The sequence below is a fragment of the Lates calcarifer genome, linkage group LG10 (genome assembly GCF_001640805.2).
Source record: "Lates calcarifer isolate ASB-BC8 linkage group LG10, TLL_Latcal_v3, whole genome shotgun sequence".
NCBI classification, from domain to species: domain Eukaryota; kingdom Metazoa; phylum Chordata; class Actinopteri; family Centropomidae; genus Lates; species Lates calcarifer.
This window is the reverse complement of record NC_066842.1, coordinates 26,431,449-26,444,468: the sequence shown is the minus strand read 5'-3', so window position 1 is coordinate 26,444,468 and position 13,020 is coordinate 26,431,449. Positions and strand designations below refer to the sequence as shown.

The 13,020-nt window shown below is 39.8% G+C and overlaps 1 protein-coding gene across 1 annotated transcript in view; it reads left to right on the top strand.

Moving 5' to 3' along the window:
• Window positions 1–13,020, top strand: part of LOC108902259 (synaptic vesicle glycoprotein 2B-like) — a 55,845-nt gene that overhangs the window by 30,941 nt on the left and 11,884 nt on the right. The window contains 7 exon segments of the mRNA XM_018704027.1: window positions 1,190–1,370; window positions 3,631–3,782; window positions 6,923–7,056; window positions 7,216–7,305; window positions 8,243–8,356; window positions 11,470–11,558; window positions 11,673–11,748. Coding sequence (XP_018559543.1) covers window positions 1,190–1,370; window positions 3,631–3,782; window positions 6,923–7,056; window positions 7,216–7,305; window positions 8,243–8,356; window positions 11,470–11,558; window positions 11,673–11,748 — 836 coding nt within the window.

Here is a 13,020-nt window from a genome sequence, read left to right as displayed (position 1 = left end):
TATTTATGTTTATCATCAGCCAGTCTCTGCAAGACCTTGTCTCTCCCTCTGCAAACAGTTGACTCAGCAGCAGACAGGGTGGAGGGTGTAGCAGAGAAACAAATCAAGGATATTGTCTTCCCAACTGTCTCTCTCTCTTTTGTTACCATCTGTCCATCTTCACCCTCTTATGTCATGCTGTCTAATGTTTCCCTTCTCCCTTTTCTGTTTGTCTATCCAATTTTACTGCGATCAGACAGATAGACTGACCTCATTCTTGGGAATGAGGGATCAAACTGAATAGATTTTGATTCTGACTTGAATTCATCTAAGATTGATCTGAGTTCCCACATATCTGCACTGTTTTCCTCTCTACCTCACCTCTCTCTCTCTTGGTCTCTTTCTCCTCCTCCTACACCATCTTTTCCTTTTCTTTTGTTCAGCCTGTCTTACACTCACCCCCATTCTCCCACCTCTCCTCAGTTTGATCCAGAGCAGCGTTTCTGCCAAGTCTGTGTTTGTGTTCAGCAGACACAGTTAGCGATATCGATATGCTGTCCTGACCTTGGAAAGAGCTGTAGCACTGCTCTAGATTCCAGGGACACAGTTACAGAAAATACACATTATAGCTATCCTTACTATGGCTAGGCCTAAGGATTTGATTCATGCACATGTATTTAACATTATGTGTTTTGTACAGTATATGCGGATATGATTAGTCACACAGTCAGCTCTCCCCTGTAGCATGACCATCTGCATACTGGGGTGTAATGATGCCATTGTGCCAGTATCTGGCACCAGTCAGGGTTATACTGGGTGAAGACAGAAACACCATGTTGATTTTTTTTTTAGGTCTAATTCAGCTGATTGTGACACACTCTCTCATCCTTAACTGTATGATAATTTTTTGTCTAATTGAAATCGACATTATTTAATAAATTGCATAAACCATCAAAAATATGAATATGAACAAACACAAAAGAGTTTTTCTCTTATATTTAAGTCCAACCAGAAGAGGAACACACCCCCTTCATGATCATCAAGCCAATAGCAATTAGCATGCAGCTAATATGCAAACTGGGGAAAAACCTCTTACCTCTTCTCTTTACCTTGTTTAGCCATAAGTTACAAATCTTCTTCACCAGACTAATATCTAATAATTTTATTATTAATATGAGAACCCACAGGTAATCTCTGTTTCTCTGTGCAGGTCTGATCGTCTTTGTGAGCATGATGGTGGGAGCATTCCTGTGGGGTGGTCTGGCAGACAAAGTTGGCCGTCGGCGCTGTCTGACTGTGGCATTAGCTATAAACTGTGTCTTTGCCTTCCTGTCTTCATTTGCCCAAAGCTACGGCTTCTTCCTCTTCTTCAGGCTGCTGTCTGGCATTGGGTAACAATCACAAACACACACTTGTCCTTTAGGTGGTAGGTGATACAGTAGATCGATTGTTTCCATTTTAATTGTTTTTACAGACACATTATCATTAAATGTTATGAATTATAAGCATATGATTTCTATCTGTAAAACATTACAACAAAATGCATTTTGTACATTTTGTAATGCATTATGAATCAGGTATTAGTCATAATTCATATGAGAGATACATTTGTCACAAAAAGAGAGAAAAGAAAAAAAGGTCAAGCTTTACTTACAAGCTGTTTGACTACTGAGCATGTCATTTATTGATGAACTAACCCAAAGACATAGACCACAGTCTCTTGATAACCCTTGCTGATGAAGGGTACTTACTTTGTCTGTTGTGAAACAAAAAGGCCCTGCCCACCAGGTCATCCGATATTTAAAAAAAGTCACCAAAACTGAAACTTGTGTAAATATGAGAAGCCATTTCCATTTCCTGCAGCAGTGGAAACAAATGAAGCCTTGAAAGTTAATGCAAACAGTTTCCATAGGTGTCGCAACCACACCCACTGTCTTCAAACTGTGTTACTCTGATGCATCATTCTCAAGGAAAGTTTTAATCAAAAGCAACTGGACTTAGTTATAGTCTAGAAGATGTTTCACCTCTCATCCAAGAGGCTTCATCAGTTCGTGTTCGCAGCTGACCAGGCTGGGACTGGTTGTATGTTGGTATGTTGGTATGGTATGTTGGACCACCAACATACCATACCAACATACCAACATACAACCAGTCCCAGCCTGGTCAGCTGGGAACACGAACTGATGAAGCCTCTTGGATGAGAGGTGAAATGTCTTCTACACCACAACTGTGTCCAGTTGCTTTCGATTAAAACTTTCCTTGAGATAACTATGACCTGGAGGAATGAGAATATTCACAGGCCTGATGCATCATTGGGACAAACACTGTACTGCAGGAAGTAGTTCTGTATATTACTGTCAGAACAGAGAAACAAAGGTTAATCCTACAGCAGATAATGAGCCAGACAGCTCACGTGATGGAGGATCAGCACAGTCTCCAGACTTAAATGGAAGTGGGTCACATCAAGAAATCCTACCAGTGGTTAGAGAAGTGCAAAGCCCCTGAGACAGTCCAGAACATGGGGCATAAGATGCAAGATGGGACAGCATACACTGAGAGACATAACCAAGTGGCTAGGATAGAGTACAGCAACATCTGTGCTGATGGATCAGAAGTCCCCAAATCCTGATGGGTCACACCACCAAAAGTGGTTGAGAACAACAGAGCTAAGATCCTGTGAGACTTCAAGTTCCAGACTGACAAACAGCTGCTGGCTAACTAAGCAGACAGAGTGGTAGTTGACAAGCAGAAGCGGGCAGTAGTGATAGGGATCCCAGCCGACGGGAACATCAGAGAGAAGGATCACAAGAAGATCGAGCAGTACCAAGGGCTGAAAGAACAGCTGCAACAGATGTAGAAGGTGAAGGTGAAGGTCCAAAGTGGTCCCTTTGGCACTGGGGGCTGTGACCCCTAAACAGGGAGAGTGGTTCCAGCAGATTCCAGGTACAACATCTGAGGAGATACTCAGAAGAACCCTCAGAACCTGGTAGAGGACCTGGGATTGAGGAAAACATACACACATGTGGAAAGCTTGTAAAATTTCAGATGTTTAAAATGTTAATGTCCTGATGGGCTAAAGTTTCATACTATATTTTTTTCATAAAACAGTCAAATTTTGATATTTTAAGTCTAATCCTACATCTGAGGATCAGACTCTGATGCCCGGGCTATAGATATTTTTTCCTCTTTTAACCTTTAAAACTTATTTTCACCAGGATTTCTGGGTAATTTGAGTTTCCTTCACTGCTGTTTAGAGCCACCACTATGTCACATTTCCTATTGCAGCATCATTTGTATCAGAGGATATCATCAATGCAGCTCTTTGATATAGAGATCATGCAACAAATCAAGCTCCACACAGTCCATATGCAGAGTTAGGTTCATGCTTTATTACACACAGTGTTCCTCTACACTTCCACAGCCACACTTATAAAGGAGGTCACACACTGAGCACAGCACATAAAGTGGTACTCAGACACTAACACAACCACCTTCACTGCCTCAGAGGGAGAAGTAACACTCTCTGCTGCAGTAACACATCTGTGTGTTCGTGGCTTATCCTTCACTTTACTTTCAAATTTCACATTTTTAAATTATTTGTTGTAATTACAGTTCTCTTCTTACTCTTTCATTCTGTCTCTGTGTTCTCAGCATTGGTGGAACAGTGCCGATCGTGTACTCATACTTCTCTGAGTTTCTTCAGATGGACAAGAGAGGAGAGCATCTGTCCTGGTTGTGTATGTTCTGGATGATTGGTGGTATCTATGCTTCATTCACTGCCTGGGGCATCATTCCCAGATATGGTGAGAACTTCGATTAAGCATTATGTAGACAGTTATCATAGAGTACTATACAGCATTCATTAATGTCTAATATTCAGTTTTGAGATTGTACATCATACCATCAAATACTGTAGCTGAACCTGAAGCAGAGAAAAATCCCTGTGATTGTGGATTATAGTTATATCTTGCAATAATATAGTACAGCTTGCAGTAAGAACGGAGGGATAAAGAGCTGCATCTGCTTCCTGCAGTCACTCAGAGAAAAACCCTGCTCCTTACAAACATGTAACATTTTACTGATGCTACAGAGCAGTGGGGAGCAACAACTGCAGGAGATGTGGCCTTGTGTGTAACATGGGGGGATGAGTAAAATAGTAAGCCAGCAATTTACTGACATTAAACATGCATACGCATAACTTAAGACATTCAGTTATTCTTAGGAAATATTAAAGTTTCACTCAACTCCTTTGTTCCTTATCTTGTATACAATAAATTCAAATACCTTTTTCAATCTTTAATTCGTTTTGCTAAATATATTTTCATGTAACATCTCTATTTTCTTAAATTGCTAAGTTTAACAAATTGAACTGCTTTTTTTTTTTTTTTTTTAGATTTTTTTCTTTAGACTTAACAATTGTTCTGTTTCATGCATTGCAAAAATGTTGCTAACAAATTACTCACAAAAACTGAGGCAGGATTTTCCAGCAACTTATTTGTTGATGTGTTGTTCATGTAATACAGCTTGTCTTCAGTTGATGCCACACTACTGTAGTCTGTGACCCATCAGCCTCTGACCTCTGACCTGTAGTAATGCTGCTTTCAAGTTATTCTATGTGCATCGTACATCAAACATTACTAATATATTTACTTTATGTATTATTAATAAATTTATATTATTTTCACTGCACTATACTGCTACAGCTTCTATAATTGCTGCAGCTTAGCCACCCATGGATCAGGTGTTACACAGAAGCTTTGTTTTTCTGTTACTACACTGAGTGAAATAAAAACACAAGAAAAACAGCTATTAACTAAACATGCCAATCACTATTAGCACAAAACTTTTGCAACATGCAAGGAATTGGTCCTATATTAAAAAATAAACACATATATTTACTTTCCAAAAATTAAAATGAGTCCTCAGCCAGGCTGTATTTACCTTGAACTTATGGATGTATTTTACTATACTCTCATGCATACACACAGACACAAACTAGCACAATTTGTGTCTTTTGGATAAATGACCTGCAATAGTATCATATGTCAACAAGAATCTATGTCTGCAATAAAAACACACGGGTAGTTTCCAGTTTATTAGTGTTGAAGAAAACTCTCAAGTCCTTAATTCAAGGAGTGCTGTAGTGTAGTGTAGTATTTATTAGCATTCTAGAGTCTGCTGACACACAGAGTGACAGAAATAACACGGGAAGGTGTGATGAACAGCAGGATCAGGAAAGGACCTTGGTTTTACATAGTGCTGCCAGTAGTGATTGCAGACATTATTTAATTATCAAGTCCTTACAAACTGACAAGTGTTTTATCTTCCTCATTAGCTACACCCAGACTGTATTGTGTATTGTGTGTCAGGGTCAGGGCAATCCTGCTGTCGATGAAGGCACCTGCAGCAGTGTGACTGGCCTGTTGCAATTCCTCATCTTGACAATTTACATTCTTATGTTTGTTTGAGGCTTGTTCATTGATTGTTTGATCTCAAATATTCCATCGGTCATTTTTTAACAGCCCTGCACAGGTTATTTCATTTCATTTTGACCTCTTAATAGACAAACATTTAAAACCCAGACAATTTACTGATCCTAAAAAGATTCTTAGTGTATACTGACAAACTGACATACACCCAAATCAGAGAGTATGCACAAAAAATTCTTAGTGTGTTGTTGATGGATACTATACAAAAAGAATTACCAACCTGAAGTCATTTTGCTTCCTGTTTGTGAAGTTTAACCTGTACTGACATTTGATGGAAACTTGACTCTCAGATATTAGTGACAGTTTCTGTATAAATCAGTTGTGTATGTTTTTTAATACTAACAGTATACTATTTTGATTAGTATGTGCTGGACAGTATCAGTATAAGAATTAGTATGTAGCATGGATTTGGGACAAATCTGAACTTTGCCCTCTACACCATGTACATATGTCTTACCATCAGCCATCCCATTGTGATTCTGGCAACTTAGACCCTAATTAATGTTATTTAAATTTTGTGTCCAGTGACCTCAAATAGCTCCCTGTCTGCTTGTTTTCAACCTGAGCAGAGGTCTAATCATCTACAAGTCAAAACACCTGTGGGCTGTGGAGGACTTTTCATTTTCAGCTTTGAAGCAAGTTCCACATACCCACAATGTCTTTCTGTTACCAGGCTTCACTGAGCTGAGTCTAACAGCTGTCAGCTGTCCTGGATGAGCTGCACCATGAAGCAGGTTACATCTAGTATGGTTCAGTTAACTCTGAGTTTACCTCTCAGCTGTGAGAGAGGACGAGTTCATGAGAAGCAGCGTCATCATTAATAGAATATTTAACACTGATATCTGTAGGTACATGTGGTTATAGTGACAACAGGAAGTGAAATGCAAAAGAAGTCTAAGGGTGTTTAACAGAGGGAGTCTTTTTCTTTTTGGCTGATGAAAAGGCCCAGGTCATGTGAGTGTTTGATCTGCTGAAGCAGAAAAGAGAGAGAGAAGGAGAACAGTCGTTTGCCTCTCATCAGTCAGTCTGAGATGTTCAGTAAAAATCAATCAAAGTGAATTATTTTCATGATGAAAGACATCAGAGGGTTTAGTTTTCATTTCATAGTCTCCTCATGTTGTTCTTAGCTGCACTGACGGAATAAGAGTAAAAGCACCAACACTGTCAGGAATCTTTATTCAGTAAGAAGTTAACCACTGTTGTAAAACTGAGGACCCAGGAAGTTACCTGCCTGACTCCAAATCCTGCCTCATAGTACAGGCCTCAGGTTTCTCTACAACAGACTTTTTGGTGTGGCCACAGTAATCCACAGTCCTGAAACACAAGGTGTCTGAATGGAGCTTTTAAATCAGCTGACTATATTCTACATTGTACTGTATTGTGAATGTCAAGGGAATGACTGGCGGCAAAAAAAGATTGTCATAAGCTTGAAATGTTTGTGTGTGTGTGCACAGGCTGGGGTTTCAGTATGGGCACAGAGTTCCAGTTCCACAGCTGGCGGGTATTTGTCCTGGTTGCGGCTCTTCCTGCCATCACCTCTCTGGTCGGACTCTCTTTCATGCCTGAGAGTCCTCGCTTCCTCCTGGAGGTGAGACTGTAGACATGTTCAGCTCTCACTGCTGCTAACTGATGGAGGCTACTGGGGGGAGTCAAATACATGCGTGCACAATATGTAAAGGACACAAACAAACTGTGTGCATGCTTGTATGTGTGTGTGTTTGTATCTGTGTTTCCGTGTGTTGAGCAGAATGCCAAGCATGATGAGGCATGGATGATCCTGAAGCAGGTTCATGACACCAACTGGAGGGCCAAGGGACAGCCAGAAAAAGTCTTTACTGTGAGTACCTGAAAGTAACACAATACTAATATGTTCAGATATAAAAAGCAGCACAGAGAGAGAAAAGACACAAGTAACACCCAGACTTTTACAGTAACACACTGCCATAATGACACACAAGGTGAAAACAATACCAACCACACTGCTTGTAGTAATGGACCACTAACATCACTTGTCAATACTGTGGACACACACACACACACACACACACACACACACACACACACATTTACCTCAGATCTGGTGATTAAATTATTGTTGCCAAAATGTACCTCATCAAGAACATCATCAGATATTAACTCAGTACTTGTGTTTTCAGTTGGGCAGGAGCAGCAGTGTGACAGACAGTAAACTTTCTTAAAATGACCGAACCACCAAGCTAACTGTGATGGAGGTAGAGACAGTGAAGGAAATGAAGGGTAGAGCAACAGCAGACTGAGTGAAGCCAGGCATCTCTGGTGTCTGACTGTCAACAGTCTGAGAAACACTCCTACTATGACCAAGATACCAACTGGTACTCTCCTGACTGTGGAAATGTTCTCAGTGACAACATCATATCACAGCACTGAAGCTCATGCCAGGGAATTTTCTGAATGGCAGATAGTCTACATGGAAATAAGAAACAGTCAAATCTCTGTATTGAACAGCTACATCTGTTTTGACTGGCAAACTGAGCCAGGTATAAGGCTGTACACAACTCCACTTTTTAGATATCTCATCTGAATTACTTGATTTCATTGAGATTAGGGAAGGAAACATTTAAAAGCTTTCACTGGAATTTCAATCTGACAAAAAGGTGCAGGAGGTGAATTAAAGGGTGGGAAATCAAAAGACAAAATCTCAGACTGATGTTAAAAGAAACTGTTATGTTCAGGAGATGTTACCTTGACAAAGATCAGATGTTCTTTCACATTTTCTTTCTCTTTGACCATTGCAGGTGACTCACATTAAGGCTCCTAAAACAGCAGAGGATGAGTTTATTGAGATTCAGAGTGCAACAGGAACAGCTGTACAGCGATGGGCTGTACGCTCACTAACACTCTGCAGACAGGTATGTAGCTAGTGTGTGGTTCAGACCTGGGGGGTGGGGATATTTGGGTTTGCTTTTGTTCTCTTGTTGAATCTGCTACCATAACAGTAGTGTTTTTTGTTAACATATTCTTTGATTATAAGTTATTTTATTTCACATTTCATGTGACATTAAAGTTACTGTGTAGAAGTTGATAGGATCAGATTTTGTGGTCCTCAGTGGTATGTAGCAACATCTGGCATCAGCCTATGATCAGGCTATCACCCAGTTCATAGAAAAGACAGGAATGTATTCCCTGAACTGCACCAAGGTAAAAGTACTAAGAATTACGACCTGAACCCCCATCCTCTCTTCAGCCTCCCCAACATTCTGTGATAAGAAGTGGATACAGAACTCTTCCTCCCAAGCCAGGGTCAAAGGTCAAATGGCCTGATCAGGAGAATCTATTCAAATGGACCACAGTTCATTTGGAATTTATGAATAAACACTCTCCAAATCTTCATTCTATGCAACAAACGTCTCTGCATTAAACTTTCAACTGTTACTTTATCAAGAAAGTAACCTGAAAACATTATGTCACATTCCAGGCAAACCTTGCCACATTTCTCCTTAGCTTCAAACTATATGAAATAATTGTCTGTCCATTTTGTAAAGCAAACCATTTTATGTAGTTGTTTACAAGTAATTCATTGAAAATCAGAATTTTCTACGATGTTGCTAAGCTAATAATGTGAGGAATTAATTCACACGTCTGCCATTGAACCATATTGCCATCTACTGACCATGTCTAATATAAGCATAACTAAATAAGTTAGGCAATGTTTTTCAGGTATTTTAATCACACGATTATTCTTCATGTCTTGTAATGCCACTCATTTATTACTAATGATGAACACAATTTATTCTTTTGCACTTATCAGTTAATCAATAGTCATGTGAGTACAATGAATCATGATTGGCCGAGTCCACCTCACTCCGCCTTTAAACCTGACAATATGATCAAAAAAATAAAAACTGGTGCGCACAAAAGAAAAACGCCTTTGATTGAAATCAGTTCCAAGCTACACAGCCACTCGCCATTGCGCTTTAATTTTCTTTGTTCCTTTGTTCTCTCTCCACCATGTGCACCGCAAATAACTTTTTCTTTTGTCTATGCGCGTAAGTATTCTTTCTTTATTCCTCAAACCAAGCAACGTCAAGTTAAGCCAAAGGAACAAAAGTATCCGAATACCTATAACCTATTTTTCGATAATAATGTGTTTTTATCCTGAAGATTTTTTGACAGTTTTAGAGTTGTGGCCGACACCAACCTCCTCTAAAGTTATCCAGAAAATGTTAACTAAAACTGAACTGCAACTCGGCAGAACACCGGCAGAATCCGTCACCGTGTAAAGCAGAGGCACGGCTTCCACCTGGATCCAGCTTTTCCTATGGTTACCACCGCAACCTCAGCTGTCTGCATTACAGCAATGTGTCATTCTCGAACGAGCCGGCTCTAAGAGCAGATTCTTTGTAGCGAACGAAAAAAGCCGACTCCTGTCAAGGAGAGCCGAATCTCCAGCTGCTCGTGCTCAGCCCTGCTGAGAATCTATGCAGGCAGGTGCAGAACTTTTTTATTTTGATGGCCACAGCATGTGGCCAATCACATGCGAGGACAGACTAGGACCATACCAGACGCTCCGAAGACAGCGAGTGTTCAGTTGTTCATTTAAAGGTTTGACTGAAATGTTAAACAATAGTAGCAGTGTATTTTTTGTAATAAAAAAAATACATAGAAATAAAGCTTTTATGAAAACACTGAATAAAAAGTTGCTCACCAACACACAAACCATTCATAATTGCTAAATTAGGCTAAAATAGAAGGCCCCCGAGTGCAACTAAATGAAGAGCCATTTGGGAGCCATAAGAGCCTTCTAAGAGCGAGCCAAAAGCTGAATCTTTGAAAACAGCCAGACCTCCCATCACTCACAGTAGGCCGATCCTAACATTCTGCTTGTGACAAGGGTTGATGATAAAATAAGTAAACTTTAATTTTCGCCATCGATAGTGTTGTATATTGGATAGTGATGGTGTGAAGATGATGAAGAGGTCTCCGCTGACACTGTCTTGCTTGTATAAAGAAGTTTATTACAAAGAAGTCCAGCATCAAATCAAGCACCACGGTCGCCTGTGAGAGGATCTGAGCCAATATGGATCTCTCTCTCTAAACATCAGTATATTTAGGTTAGTTGTCTTCATGTTCTGTAGTGAGACGTCTGTATCTCACTCAATGACCTCACTTTTCCAAGAAACAGAGAGGAGGGAGGGAAGGCCCCTCTCTCTAACACTTAAATGTTTATGTCCGTGGCTGTTAACTTAAACATGACCCCAAAAAATAGAAACCATATATGGGACTTCAGATACTACAATAGACATCTCAAAATTCGGTACAAATAGATTATAGTTACAGACTAAAACTACTTGCTTCCACCATATCACTCTGCTCATCTTATCTGCTGTTAGTTCACCATGCTAATTTGATTATCCTTCCATTTCTGTTTTATTTTTATTTCACGTTTTCACTCTACCTATATTCACCTTAGTAATCAATAGATTTTAAATACACATATAGACCCAGCAGTTTTGTGTGTTCCTGTGCAACGGTGAGTCGGATCCCTGAGTCGAGAAATCATGATCTTAAATATCAGACTGGTTAAAATTTACGGTGTGGATATTAATATTGATTACATTAAAGCATGAAATAATTCTGTGTTGTCCTCCCTGAGGACTGGTCCCCCATACGAGTATGATAATTTTGGATTTGTCTAAAATGTTGCTACTGGTAAATTTTCTAAATACATGAGTTAGTTTCATGACTTCTTGGATGGATGAAACATAAGTCATTAGAAAAACTCAAAATGCTACTCAGTTTAAAATGGTCACACAAGGCCTTTTTCCTGAAACTATGAGCTGAGGTTTTCTCACTATAACAACATGGTTTAGAGACAGATCTGTAGGATTAATGAATATGTAAACTTAGAATCTGTGTAACTGTGAAATATACCCTTATCTGAAGAGAGAGAGCAGAGAGTCAGTAGCACTAAACCTAGAGGGACTTGGTTCTTGGTTCACTGCTGTATGTCTGTTTGTCCCAGGTGTTGAGGAATGTAGCGTCGCTCCTGTCTGCAGAGCTGCGCTTTGTTACACTCCTCATGGCCATAATCTGGTTCTGCATGGCTTTCAGGTCAGTTCATGTCGTGTATGTGATAAAGGATCTGCAATCTTTCTGTTTGGGCTGAAGTTACATTCTGGCACCTTTTATTGACTCAGTCCTCTCTAAATCTTCATTTTGTCGCAGTTACTATGGTCTGTCTGTTTGGTTCCCTGACATGATCAAACACCTTCAGTATGAGGAGTACAGGTCCAAAGTCAAGGTAAGGTGAACAACACTAAATGCAACTCATATTAACACACAACATAACAACAACAAAGATTGTAATCTTAAATGATACGTGTATTTGTTTGAATTGACAGTTTGGTCCAATTGAAATCAAGTTTAGTCATTAAAATTTAAATTATTGTTTTTGTTTTTAATGTTTTATGTAGTTCTTTATCATTAAAAGGAGAAGAAATGTATGTGGTACCAGAAATGCTCCTTTTTGTCTCAGCTGGCTGGACAGGTGTGTTGGTGGGATGCTGGAATGCCAGTGTTACTTCATACAGAAAAAAGGGAGGTGGAGGCTATTGTCTTTGTACAGAGATCCTTCACACCTTCTAGTGTAGCTCTGTTGAAAACAGGAGGGATTTGTGACCTGCATTGTTTGCTTTAAAGATGGATTCTCCCCTTGTTCAGTTTTTTTCTTGGTGAATGTGTACTGTTGATGTGCTGGGTCTGATTGGCACTCCAATCTTTTACTTTTGTTTATACAAGAAAAACCCCAACAGAAAGTAATTTTAATCTCCCTTGGTTTACATCAGGTCTGGACCTTTTCATGAGTCAAGCATTTCCAGTATTGAGTGTTGTGCATCCGGGCAACGAGAGTGCAGGGCATATGTTATGCCAGTATCCTCCAAAATATGAAGCCGTAGGCTACACAAAGCTTGACAATTTATGAAATCAAACAGTGGTATGTGCATTGGTGCTTGAAGATGATACAAGTATTTTTGTCAAAATGCATAACCGTTGTTATAACACTAACCAACTAAGTCCCTAGAATTTGTGTAACTTAACCAAACTACAGCAGCTAGTCCCTCCAAAGTCCACTGTCTGACCCTAAAGCTCCCAGGTTGGGTTCTCAGGGGTACAGGCTTCAGTTTATGTAGAGAAACACTGAAGGCAGTGAGTATGTACCAGAGCTGGCATCAGCAGCAGTTGGATGTATGGGTTTGTACAACTTTGTGCTACTGGCATACAACTATGGTAAACCCTGAGGGCAAAGCATACGCACAGTGAGCTTTTATTTCTTATTCAAGTGAGTTTGTAACACTATCTAAGGTTGTATATGCTTCCATTCAGGGAGTTAGTTTGGTAGTATACACGAGCAGGGTGAGCATGTCATGTCAGACTTTAGAGTGCAGTATATTAGTGTTTCCTGGAGGCAGTACGTACCAGTGTAAACTCAGTTTGTATCAAACTCTCAAAAGTATCAGTAGAAAAGATGAGTTTGTTCCAGCACTAGACAAGAAGGAGTCAGAAGCAGTAAAGC